Raw genomic sequence first — 13172 nt, 5'->3', positions numbered from 1 at the left:
AATATATTTTCATATTAATGAGGGAAAACTGATCTCCTTCTCTTTGCAAGCTAAGTTCAAATTGATATGAGTATAAAGTACACAGAGACAAAATGCTGACATTAAAAAAAAATAAAAAAGGATAATTAATGTGCTGACTGGAAGAAAATTGATTTTTTTTTTCTAAAAGGAACTCGATAACTAAAGAAGAAAATGTACACAGTCTACAGGGTTGGGTTTGTTTGTTTGTTTGTTTTGTTGTTTGTTTGTGGAGATGATCCATTTACACTGTGGAGCGTCCTTCTGCATCAGCTGAAATATTACTGAAGCTCTGTTACTGTCAGCAAACTCGTCCTTTTGTGGCTTTTGGAGTGTTTGGACAGTAAAATCAGACCATAGAGACATTGAGGAATATTTTCCATATTTTTACAACATTTAATAAACTGATTAAAATTATTGATTAAGAAAATAATCAGCACTGGTTTCTTGTTTGTGTTCTATTTTTTGGCTGGAGTTCTGGAACCTGGGTTAGGGTTAAATTTCATAAACTCGGGTGATTTATTAATTACCAAAACAGCTGCAGCCTGGTTTCCAGTGAGTCTGTACAATATATGTGACCAATGATACCGCAATAATATTCATTTTTAATGGATTTTATTATGTTGTTTGTGCTATGTACAGAAGATAAACAATTAAAAACGAAAAGAAAATGTCAAACAGAAGATTTAGATCTCAGTGGAGATGCAGGGAACACCTAGAAAATTTTAAAAAAGAAGAAGCTGAGTTTTTATAAGCACAACAACAGTAAACAATAACAACAACAACGTCTCCAATATGTGAAGGTCTTTTCCTTACACAGGGTTTTTCCCAAAAAACATCTAAAGGTTTATTAGAACATTTTTTTTAAGTAAAAATGACTTATTTTTCTAATCTTGTTAGTTTGCTTACTAATTTTAGGAAGAAGTCACCTGACCTTTTTGTTGTCAGTCTGCCTCAATTTGCATTACACCTCCAAACCCTAATCCTAAACCTCGGGGTTATTGTATAGTTTTTTTATTAGAGTCAGTTGGATCTTTTTTTCCTTGATTGCCAAAACCTTGTGACATAATTTTTAACACTCTGATGTGTAATTTAGGGTTAGGATAATTGAGACATCACAGGGTTAAATTCCAGGAGTTTATACATGAAAACAAATGACTTCACCATTTGAGCGGGTGTGATGTGCACATTAAAACAGATTATTACCCAAACAAAAGACAAAACATCATCCTGATATTAAACAGAGCTGAACTGGCTCTTTACACTCTGCCTCTCACATCAGGAGCGAAGCAAACATGACAGAGGACCGCAGAGTGAAGCGTGAATATGTGTGTTGGCTCAGCAGGAACAATAGGAAACAAGATTATTTAAAGACAGTAGAGGAGCCTCCCTCTCTACGCACACCATACAAACAAGCTGAAAATGTGCAAAGTGATGCATAAAAATTCACCAGAATACAGAAAATGAAAAACCCTCACTGAATGTCGTCACTCCTACTCTGCCATATGTTTTCACATCAGTGCTTAACCTGTTGTAGTTTTTTAAATTTCATGTATAAACATGTGCGTTCAATTTATTTAAAGCATTCGGCTTATTTGAGCCAGAATGTCTTTGTGCTGAATAACTGTTTTCTTGACTGTGACCATGTGACCCGTGCAGCCTGTTATCTGCAGTTCAACATCACTTCTGTGTGACATTAATGTGCTTTAAGAGGAGAGCTTGTCACCTTTTCATGGGCTATTGTTCCAGTTGTTATCTGCTTTTATGTTATCTGTGACCCTGCGGGTGTCAATCAAGCCATTTAGTGCTAATGCTGCCTCAGAGTTTACTCACAGTCTTTATCTCAGTAACACGTTTTGCACCTTTAAGGATACTGCAGCTCAGCTCCCCCTCTGTGGTATTCCTGTTAGGCAGAAGATATTTGTATCCTTTATAATTTAGTGTCTTGATATACAAAAACTGACATAAAAAAGTTGCATTAATTTAATAAACACCTCAAAAGTATTTATTGATTTACTTCTAAAAGCAGACTTTAATAGACTTACTTTGATCACTTTAACTTTTTAAAAATTATTTATGCATTAGTGTTTAAATCTACTGTACTTTTTTGCATTAAATTAAACATTTTATCTTATTCTGTTTCATTTTTAGGCTAATGTGTAGTTTTCTGTTTGAGTTTAATATTCTGCTTGTGCTTGTCTGTAAAGCGTGTTTAATTATATAGGTTATTTGGAGATGGGCTGGCATTTGTGCAGATTTTTTTCTAGTATTATTGACTCCTTAATGCTTTATATGCCTCACATCTGAACCTGAAGCTTCCTTAGAGAAACCAAACATAACCTCAGACGCATGTGTTTGTATTGTAGGAAGAAGCCGAAGAACACAGAGAAGAAGAAGAAAGGGAGAACAAAGACCCGAGGAAGATTTGACGGTGTAGAATTGATATTTCACCTAATTTGGTTTTGTATTTGGACAAACACGGGCTACATCCTGACATTCCACCTTAAAAATTAAGAAAAAATATGCATATTTTACTGCTTGGGAAAGTGTGTGCATCATTTTAGTCCTCAAAAAGGTGCACATAATCACCTTGAGGTCCAATAATCTAACCGAAAACAATTGTTAAAATCATTTTGGTCACACTCCAGTTTTATATCTGTAAATACATAATAATTGTATTTTACCAAAAAGCAAAACAACCTGAAATCTTTCTCTTCTTTAACTCTGGAGCTACAAAAGGACAAATCATTCCCACTCATACTTTTTGGAATTAAAAGAAGCTCCACTGTGAATCTTTACTTTTAATTTTCACACCTGTGTAGCCATGCTGGCATCACCACTCCTGAAACAGCAGCACATTTTAGAGAAAACCTAAGCTGTTACACACCCCTGAGGAGTACATTTGTGTATGTTATATTTGCTGGTATGCTGGGATCATCTGTTACAGACTTCTGAGCACAAATGTTTGATGAGCCAGAGCCAACATCTTCAGGAAGACACTCATGTGAAACAAGAATCTCGAGAATCTTTTTTTACCTTTCAAAACGACTTTGTCTGCCAAAGCAGGAACACTGAGATCCTGCTTTGTCTTCCAGAACCTGTAGAACATTCATTTATTCTCAATTTTATGTAAATACTGAGATTTTTAAATAATATTTTGGACTAATGATGAAGAATTATGCAATTGTAAGTCATAAATGGAGAATTGTGGAAAAATATACAACCTCATTGCAGGAAAATATAAATGCATGTGTGCAGGCCTCCACTAGCATTTACAAAGGATCTTCCAGGATGTTGTGAGCTCCTAATATTCTCCACATAAATGTTCCTTAAAGAGTCCTCAAAGTGAGAAAGATGGATTCATATGGAGAGGTTTTCCTAAAGTCATCCTCAGAATAGCTTGAAAGTATCTGATGTTACATGGGTGGGAGGTTTTTAAAAATTCTGTTGAATAGAGTCCTGGCACACCTCTGGTCTCCTTCCTCTCTGTTAATTGTGTTATTCTGTTGTGCTTAGATATATGTATACACACAAAGAAGTCAAATTTAAGGGAAAACAAACCTTATAAGTAATTTTTTTGGCTGCTTGAGTGGGCCCCGTTGTCCTGTCCGGTTTAACCTTTGTGAACTTTCAGCTGAATAAAAACGACACAACAAAGATTTCATATGAAGCTTTTTATCAGATGGATGAAAAACAGGGGAATTGCCCTTTATCACATTTACAAATGTACAGATCAGAGTTTTTGCAGTGGGGAGTCCGGCGGGCCTCAGGAGGAGTTCATTATGGGCCTGCCGTACACGCCGTGATAGTACCCGCTGTCGCTGTGCACGGGCTCCAGGCCGGGTTTGGCCGCCATCAGAGCCCCGGACACCGGGCAACCGTAACCTCCGTACTGCACCACCGGCTCCAGCTTGTGGTGCTGCGGCTCCGACATGAGGTTGTTGATGGAGAATGGGTGGTTGAAGGAGTAGTGGGTGTGGTAGGGGTCCGTTTTCAGGTGCGCGGCCTCGTGCAGCAGCAGCGGGTGCGGGTGGTGCGAGAGCAGGTGCTGCGTGTGTGTGGGCGGGGAGGGCACGCGCACGGGGCTTGAGACTGGCGGTTCTCCTCGGTGGGGTTTGAGGTCGGCGCCCTTTCCGTCAGATGACTGAGGTGACGATGAGGAGGAGGAGGAGGAGGGCGGGGAGTCCGAGCCTCTGCCTGGCGCTCCGGCCTCACAGCCCGGCTCGCTGTCCGCCTTCTTCCCGCACTTAAAGCGCTTCTGCCGCCGCAGGTAGCAGCCGTTCTCGAACATGTTCCCGGAATCCGGGTGCAGCGTCCAGAACGAGCCCTTCCCCGGCTTGTCAGGCGCGCGCGGCACCTTGATGAAGCAGTCGTTGAAGGAGAGCGAGTGGCGGATGGAGTTCTGCCAGCGCTGCTGGTTCTGACGGTAGAACGGGAACAGGTCCATGATCCACTGGTAGATCTCGTTGAGCGTCAGCATCTTGCTGCCGGACTGCTGGATCGCCATGGTGATCAGAGAGATGTACGAGTACGGCGGCTTGGCGTGCGTGTAGCTGCGCCGGTAGGCCTTGGACTCCCGTGGTCTGATGGCGCAGGCCTGCCCGTACACCTGGCTCATTACCGGCACGTTCCCGTACGGCGGCGGGCTCATGGGGCTCATACTGGGCGGCAGCGCGGCGGCCCCGGCGCTCTGCGTCATTCCGGAGGCCACCGAAGAGCCGCTCACCCCGACCGGGTGGCTCACGTAATGCGCGTTCATGTGGCCGGTGGCCGTCATGCCAGGCGTGCCCATGTAGGTGCTCATGGAGTTCATGTTGGCCGCTGGGGGGTAACACTGCGACACAGAGAAAGCCAATTAACATTAATTAATGCACGAGGACACACACACACACACACACACACACACACACACACACACACTGAGTTTAATCCCTAAATAATTTAATTTAATTTAAAGTTAACAGCCTGATAATGTCGCATAAATACACAATAATAAACCCAGCGGATTTATTTCAGCCTGACACAAAGATCAGAGTCAGAAAAGACCAAAACAGGCCAAAAAAGAGCGGAATAATTTCGTTCTTGATCCGTGCTACGATCTGTCACTGATCGTAAAGTCTAAAAATAGTGAAATGAGTGAAAAAAGGAGGCTGGAAACTTGAAAAATACACATAAAAACTCCAATAAAGCGTCACAGGCGCAGAGATAAAAATACACCAAAGCTTCTGATTAGTTTCAAATAACTGATCGGAAGTTATTTAAAACAGTGAAAACTGCTCACCACGAGATTCTGATTATTATAATAAAGACCAAGACTAACTTTCTGTTTGATTTTCCAATCACCCAGTTTAACAGTATCCATGTTTTTAGGGTTTCTAATACACCTGTATTCCTCTGTCTAATTCATCCATAACTCCTGTTATTAAAGATATTAATTGAGCTGTATTTGCTATAATCCGAGTCCGTCCATGTCTTTAAATCTATAAGCACGCACATCCTTGTAAAGGCTGCTTTCACTCTGTGGTTTTCTTGTTGAAGGTGAAGTCCAAATCTTCCACTTTACCTGTCTGTGACGTCTTTATACTTTAGTTTTGTTTTTGTTTTTAAAATAGACCCGAGCTCACGCGCAGGGTGTGGGGACTACTGGTGATGTTAAATAAATCACTAATGCAACTTTTAGAGGGGACAGTTTTATTTGAATAGAACAAAATTATCACGAGAACTACAATTTTTAAAAAGAAGGTTTTTCACTTTAGATGTATAAACATTTTATTCAGCAAAAACGTCCAAGGAAATTATTTTTCTAACTAGAATAAAATCTTTTTTTGTCTTTTTGTTTTTTAAAAAATACATTTTTAGATAAATATTCCACATTTATTTTTCTTATTTTATTCTCTTGTTAACTGATTTTAACGCTTTTGTTTTATTAACCCAAATTCTTTGTGAATTAAAATCAGTTACACAGAGTTTTAACAGGAAGTCAAAGCGCTTGTTAAAATCTGTCCCTCAAGAATGAAAAGCTTGTGTGAAATTTCGTAAATCCTGCAGAAAAATAAAGGTGACGTTTAATCGCGTAAAAACGTACATTTTGTTGCCCATGTGTGTCCTCGCTGGCAGCTGCAGCCATTTTTCTATTGCTCGGTGTTTGTTTTGCAGTTATGATCGAATCTAAAGCAGGCATCGTTTTTAAGTGTTAGTTACAGTTTAGATTATTTGACACAGCCGAGTACTGAAGGTCAAACAGCCTTCCGATTTTCGCTTTAATTACCTGGATTTCTAAGAACAAACTAGATCCCAGTTTAACAAATTCTACTGCAAATATTTACTTAGTTTACTTAAAATGAAAAACATGGCTCCTTGTTTTTACTTGAAATCCAGCCGAAGAGTGGTTCCTTTGACAAACTTAACATGCTCTAAAACGACTTTAAAAACTCTTTAATCTCTAATTTTATTAAACTAAACTTTAGCCTACACTCAGTAATACTAATAACTGGTTATACTTTTATATGAAACATTCAAACTGTGCGTAAACGTCTGGGGTAAATTGTGTAGGCTCGGTACAGCTGAGCCTCTCAGATTCCAGCTCAGATCCTGTAAGTGACCCTCAGTTATCGTTTTTCCATCACTGAGATTTTCCGGCCCGTGATCGGGTTTTATCTGCCTCCTCTGGGAAACCTCTGCCTCTGATCGATATTTAACCAATAAGCCAACGTCCCCACTGACTGATAACACCCACGGGTGAAATTCACGGACCTCGGGCTCTGCGTAGTAGTAGCTGCTGCTCCAGTCCGGATGCTCGTGTCCCTCCATTTTAACGGCGCTCAGCATCGTGCACGCTCCAGCTCCAGATTCATCCAAACAGCTCCACGCAAGGCTGGAAAACAACCACGTGAACCTGTCCTCAGCTGGCAGCCGGTACCGGGCCGCTGAATCCCCCCTGTCTGTTTATGACCGGAGCTGCTGCCTCTCACCTGTGCGCGCACTGTGGCCGACGGACGGTTTGTGCGCACTGAGCGTCTGCGACACCTGCTGCTCGCTGCTGCGCAGCCGCTGTCCAATCAGCCGCCTGCATCCCAGGGCCGGGTAATAAACACCCCGAGGGGGGTTGGTACGTATGCTCAGCTGGCCCCTGTAGGAGGCTCACAGCAGATTCAGGTTTAATTTTGACTCTCAAAAAATTATTAAAAGTGAAAAGAATTAAAGAAAAATGGCACCAAATCTGCCGCACAGTCAAGCAACGAAATGGACAGAATCAGATCCACAGATTCGATAGCTTTAAAGATTTTTCTTACCTTCTGTAACTCATTTCATGCATCAAAATGATCACTATTACACCTTTTTTCTGTTTTACACCTATGTGTGTTTTCTTTTTCAGTCTCATCTTCAACTTTTGTTTGGTTACATTTTGCCATAAAATTAGTTTGTGTTACGTTCTGTATTTTTATTTTTTTGTAAACATTTCAAATTTCATTTAAAACATTTAAAACATCTCTTTCAACAGAGTGATAAGCTAGCATAAAGTTAGCAGCATCTAAGCACAGAGTATTAACATTGTTGAAGTATTAAGATATAGGAGTTACATTACAGATGCATATAACAAATCCAAAGGGGCAAAAAATGAGAGCAGGGAACTCGGGTGCAGGGCAGTAAAGCATGAGGCCATCTCTGGTACATGCAGAGGAAAACCAGGGGTCACTGTATTGTATAAGCACTGGATGGAAGCTTTTCTTGTGAAGGTGGTCTGACCAAAAGACATTTTTCTGTCTTTATGATATAAAGGATGTGGTAGTTTGTTTAGTATGTATAATTTCAACTAAGAATCCTCAAGAATTTAGATTTACATACAGTGGTTTTAAATACCAAAACGATGCCAGTTAATATCATAATCCTCATGTTTACAATTCAAGGCCGAGGGACCAGATCAGGCCTCTATGAATCCAGAATCATGAAGCTTGAGGTTCTCACAAAATCTTGGCCCACCTATACGCAGAGTGGAAATACACATTTTTCTTTCATTTTAAGAATAATGCATGTCTCAAATGTAGTTTATGAAGCTCAAAAAGCTGTAGGAGTGATAAAACACAAAACATGCTGGTTCTAGAGAGGCTGATCTTTAATGTCTTTATATAACCGTGAAATATGAACCTTTCCCTTTGTGTGAAAGTGTTTAGTTCCCGGCAGACCGGGATCTCCTCCTTCCTTTTCAGCTGCAGGGTTCACTGTTTGTGCGCTGACAGTGTGTGTTTACCTGCCAGTGAATCTGAAAGGATAGCCGGCACACACAGCCGAGGTGAAGGAACAAGAGAAGCTGGACCACCATGCTCTCTGCACACAGCCGCTGTTTTATCTTCTGTGGCCATCAAATATTTCCCTTCATTTGTCGGTTGCACATGAAGACCGAGAGGGGGTCGAAGTGTTTATCAAAGCTGTGACACAACGAAGGGCTTCCCTCACCTGCACAGGATCACGAAAAGTATTTACAAGTCATAAGTTATGGATTAAACATTGACTGAAGACTTTAAAGAGGCTTCAGATACAACACAGGAAGACTTAACGAAGAATCAGTGGGCATGAAGGATGAATATGGAATCTGTGGCCAGGAAAGAGCTCTTCCTGTAAAAATTTGCAAAATCTTTATTATTAGCTTTAGATCTTTTATTTAAACAGGTAGTCTCATTGAAAATCGAGAGTTACCTTACTAAAAGTCACTTTATACATTATCATAAAATAAGAAAAACACACACAAGATTCTTTACAGGTACGAACCTTTAAAATGTCCCAGTTTTTTAATTTTTCTCTCACTGAAAACTTCACCTCCACATGAACACAGTCAGCGTTTTGGGATTTCCCTACCTGGATGATTGAGCGTGAAAGATATTTTTTTATTTTGCATCCTGAGTTAAGATGGGCAAGTATGGGGAGAACATGGAACTACCACCTGTCTAGAGATCCTCATGGGGAATAAATGATGAAAAATAGCTGTGATTTATTGATTTGTTATAAATATTTTATTTTCATCAGCTAAAAATGATAATACTCCTTACTCTGCATCCACAGCCTCCAAATTCTTGACACAGGAAACAAACAGAGATGTTGTGTGCTTGATCGGCTCTTCATTACCCACCATACATATAACAATAATCCGAATGTTGTGATTTTTTTTAAAATTGGCATCACCTCCTGACCCTGCTATAAATTCAGCGACAAAACAGATAGAAACAGATTATTCTTTACTTCTTCTGACTACACCCAGCTCCCAAACATTATCCATGAACACTCTGTGTTTATTTGTGTGCATGAGTTCAGCAGGTCTCTGTCCTCCTGCCAGTCTGTGCTCTGTGTTGAAGGACACATCAGCTCCTAAAATGCATCACGAGGGCAGCAAAGAGAGAAGACTCCAGGAGGAGCTATAACTGGGGAAAGTGTGTCCTTTCCAAAAGTGTTTTTACCTTTAAGTATCACTAAATCATAACCACAACTGAGATATACGAACCACGGAGAGAGGAGGAGTCTTTAAACAACTTGTCCTTCATATTCAAACATTTGAAACTGCCTTCCAGCATTTGTCTGTGTGCCTGTGATTACAAAAGGTTTTTTTTTAATCTTCTCACATTGTGCCATGTAGTGAATTTAAATAACAGAAGTCCTATGGAAAAAATGTTATGATCACATCAGTATAATGAAAAAATTTCACATCATATTTAACTGACATGACTTTAAAATGAGGCTCCAACATGGAGACGTTTCATTTTTACAGAACAAAGACACTCTGTGGAAGAGAGCCAGAGATTAATAGTAACTAAGGAGGACAGTTTCTGTGTCCTGAATCCAAACTGGGAGCTGGTTCCACTGAAGAGGGGCCTGAAAACTGAAGGCTCTCCCTCCCATTCTACTTTTTTTTTTTTTTTTTTGTCCCATTTGGATCTTTAGCCATCAGAATTGTTGTCTTAAGGCCAAGAAAGATGCCAAGCAGATTTATTTTACCAAGTGGATCATCATGGCCTTGCCATATTGGTCCATTTGATTGACCTGTATTATAATTATGTATCTATTTTATTTTCGGTTGCCACAAATGGGACAGACATGACTGGGGGATAGGACAGGGAGAAAGAATGAAAGAAAGAGGGAGAGAAAGAAAAACAGGGGAGAAGAGACGGTGAGAAGGGGGGGAAGAAAGAAAGAAAAACAAAACACCTGGATCACCTGTATGGAGAAAAAAAAACAGAAGAGAAAGCAAACCAAAAAGAGCAACATCATAAATACAACACCATCACAATAAACTAGCTAGCAGTAGATAACAGTAGATACTAAATATTAAACGATATTGTGCAGCACGCAAGATAGACAGCGCACAATGTGCTTTGAGGCAGCAGCCAAGAAAGGTGTAGTCCATGTCTGTGAACACCCGTGTGCACACCTGTGTGGATCAGCATGCTTGTATTCCAAAGGTTTCTCCATGTAACGATCTGCTAGGGAGTGTGGGGAGCCATAGCCCCGTCCCCCAGGGCATGAAGCAGGTATGGAGGAGATCCAGGCCCCAGACATTCAGAGGCCCCAGAGTACGAGGACCCGAGGAGGACCACCAAAAGGGGGTGAACCGTGCCACCCTCCTGGGAAGAGCTGAGTAGAGCCCCAAACAAGAGGTCACCCAGCAGCTACGGAGCAGAAGCCAGAGGGGGTTGCAGTGGCGTGCCCGCGGGCTCTGCCGGCAGCCAGCTGTGCCAGAGAGGACCGAGCTTCAGGCCCAGAGGCCTAAGGGCACCCCACCCCCCGGAAGGGGCCCAGCCGGGCCACAGGCGCCAGGCCCCACCAATCGGCCACCAGGAGTGAGCCAGTACATACATGAGCACCCAGCCCAGGTCGACAAGAACCACCAAAACACCAACGTCTGAGGGCATCAGCCACCGGCAGGGAGTGTGGTGAGGGGAGATAGGCCTCCGTACTTTAGAGGGCCTGAGATGTACCCAGAGAGGTTGAGTCTACTTTTAAATACTCTAGGATCAACAAGTAGGCCTGCAGCGTGAGAGCGAAGTGCTCTAATAGGGTGATATGATACTACAAGGTCATTAAGATAAGATGGGGGCTGATTATTTAAGACCTTGTATGTGAGGAGCAGGATTTTAAATTAAATTCTGGATTTAACAGGAAGCCAATGAAGGACAGCCAATACAGGAGAAATATGCTCTCTCTTTCTAGTCCCTGTCAGGACTCTTGCTGGCTGCAGCGTTTTGGATCAATTGAAGCCTTTTCAGGGAGTTTTTAGGACATCCTGATAACAATGAACTACAGTAGTCCAGCCAAGAAGTAATAAATGCATGAACTAGTTTGAGGAGATGCTCAGAGAGGAGTTAAAGAAAGGAATCGAGGATGTGCAGTTGACAGAGGAGGTGCTGTGGTGATTGTTCTTCCTGTTGTGCTTCATGGGCCATCGTGTTTGCAAGAAATCAACTGTTTGATTAGCCATTCTTTGAAAGTGTGGACATACAATTTATATAAACTGTATGGATCCCACATTATGGAAATTCCCTTGTTACAGCAGCAGAGGAAGAAGCGATAGGAAGAGAAAGTGAATTAGAGATATAATAGAAAAAATGAAAAAATGAATCGTATACACTGTGATTGTTTACATGTACAGAAAGTGCAGTGGAAGTAATAATGAGAATACACATGTATTTTTTTAGACTGTATAAATGGTGTGTGCTGTACATACAATACACATATCATAGATGGCAGTATTTGAGATGGATGTCAGCAGCTGTAAGGCTGTATTTTTTATTTATTTTATTTATTTTGTTGATCGCATAAATTGCCTAAAGGTTTTTTGCTTTTTGTTTTTTGTTTTTTGTTTAAAAAAAACAACCTTTTGTTTCATTCAAAATTTAAAAAATAAATAAATACTCACAACTTTATTAACAGCAACCCACTACACATATTTACAGTAAAATGCGGTATTTGCATTGTACATTCAAAAATCACAAATTATTAAGTGTTGCCATGGTTATTTCAGTTGTTTTGCATGCTGAGGATATATTTTGCTGTTTCCGTTGTTTGAATGTTCGTGTGAGTCGGTCAGGATGAGGACATGTATTTATATTTAACAGTAACAAGCTGTTTGTGGAGATTAAATTAGAAACACTAAAATTAAAGCAAAATGGTGGTAGATACTGTAATTACTGTAAAAATCCTCTGTGGTTATGTGTTTAGCAACATTTGTGCTGTTTCACCAGCTGAAATTTGACTTTTAAAGTATTTTTCACAGCAACATAGAATAGATTCCACCATCATGCCTGATTATAGATTTGTTATGAGACATATGTGACTTAAGAATGGACAGAAGGAAACTGTATGTGGGAGAAAGTAGTAAATAATTTTAGAAATTAAACACATTTGTTGAAGACCTCTGATGCCCTCTGAGTGCAGTAGCTTTTAATGAGTTTCCAGCCCTGCAGAGGACTCTTTTCTAGCTCCTATTTCTGCACCTAATCATGCTGTAAAGTGAGGTTTTTGTGACCCAGGTGAGCAAATATTGTCTCTTAGTCTAAACCCGTTTGGCTGCTGCTTTGCTGAGATTCCTGCAGGAATAGCAGCTGTAAAACCGAGGCAGCCTCTGGGAAAACTGGGAATCTAACCTGCAGCTGGTGCTCATTCAGCTAAGAATATAAAAACGAAATGACATTAGATTTTATTTCCTCAAAAAAAACAAAAACAAAAAAAACCCCAGAAATTGCAGGTGTCTTCAGTGGAATCTGCTCATGAAAGTGAATTCTTTCCTTATGACTGCTTCACAACTAAAAATTAAAAACAATTATTCAGACTTTCATCAGGTGCATCAGGTGTTTTATTAGACGTACCCCTTGTTTTTATGACAGGAGCTGTCATCTTGTTTTGTTCATCTTGCCACAACGCTGACACCTCCTGGTAACATCCCATAACTACAATGATTAAATCACAATTCAACATCAGAATTTCAGCTGACCGAAATTTTGTTGTTATGATAATTAAAAGAAAATATATATAGCAAAAACAGTAATAAAAGACGCTTTTAGAGCAGACGATTCAAGAGTTGATTCTATGTTGTTGTTGTTGTTGTTTTATTATCACAGGGGGGAGAGAGAGTGAGAAACGGTGACATTATCTAAGACAGTTTTTGTATT

General features: G+C 40.5%; 1 protein-coding gene across 2 annotated transcripts; it reads right to left on the bottom strand.

The window, feature by feature from the left end:
* Positions 1–3687: 3687 nt before the first annotated feature.
* On the bottom strand, positions 3688–8385 carry LOC147313136 (hepatocyte nuclear factor 3-beta-like). Of its 2 annotated transcripts, XM_086263971.1 has the most exons (4): positions 8267–8385; positions 6990–7157; positions 6772–6892; positions 3688–4852 (listed from the first exon to the last, which is right to left on the bottom strand). In XM_086263971.1, exons 2-4 carry the CDS (start codon positions 7088–7090, stop codon positions 3785–3787), a joined length of 1290 nt encoding a protein of 429 aa, XP_086120097.1. In that variant the 5' UTR covers positions 7091–7157; positions 8267–8385; the 3' UTR covers positions 3688–3784. The 2 variants fall into 2 exon arrangements, with proteins under 2 accessions (XP_086120097.1, XP_086120096.1); XM_086263970.1 differs by lacking the exons at positions 6772–6892; positions 6990–7157.
* Positions 8386–13172: the final 4787 nt, after the last annotated feature.

The sequence above is a fragment of the Aulonocara sp. 'chitande type north' Nkhata Bay genome, linkage group LG15, assembly GCF_057382095.1.
Source record: "Aulonocara sp. 'chitande type north' Nkhata Bay isolate Kocher_YH1m ecotype deep benthic linkage group LG15, A_spYH_male_GT1.1, whole genome shotgun sequence".
Taxonomy (NCBI): Eukaryota; Metazoa; Chordata; class Actinopteri; order Cichliformes; family Cichlidae; genus Aulonocara; species Aulonocara sp. 'chitande type north' Nkhata Bay.
Note: the sequence above shows the minus strand (reverse complement) of the source record. Positions and strands in the feature narration are given on the sequence as shown.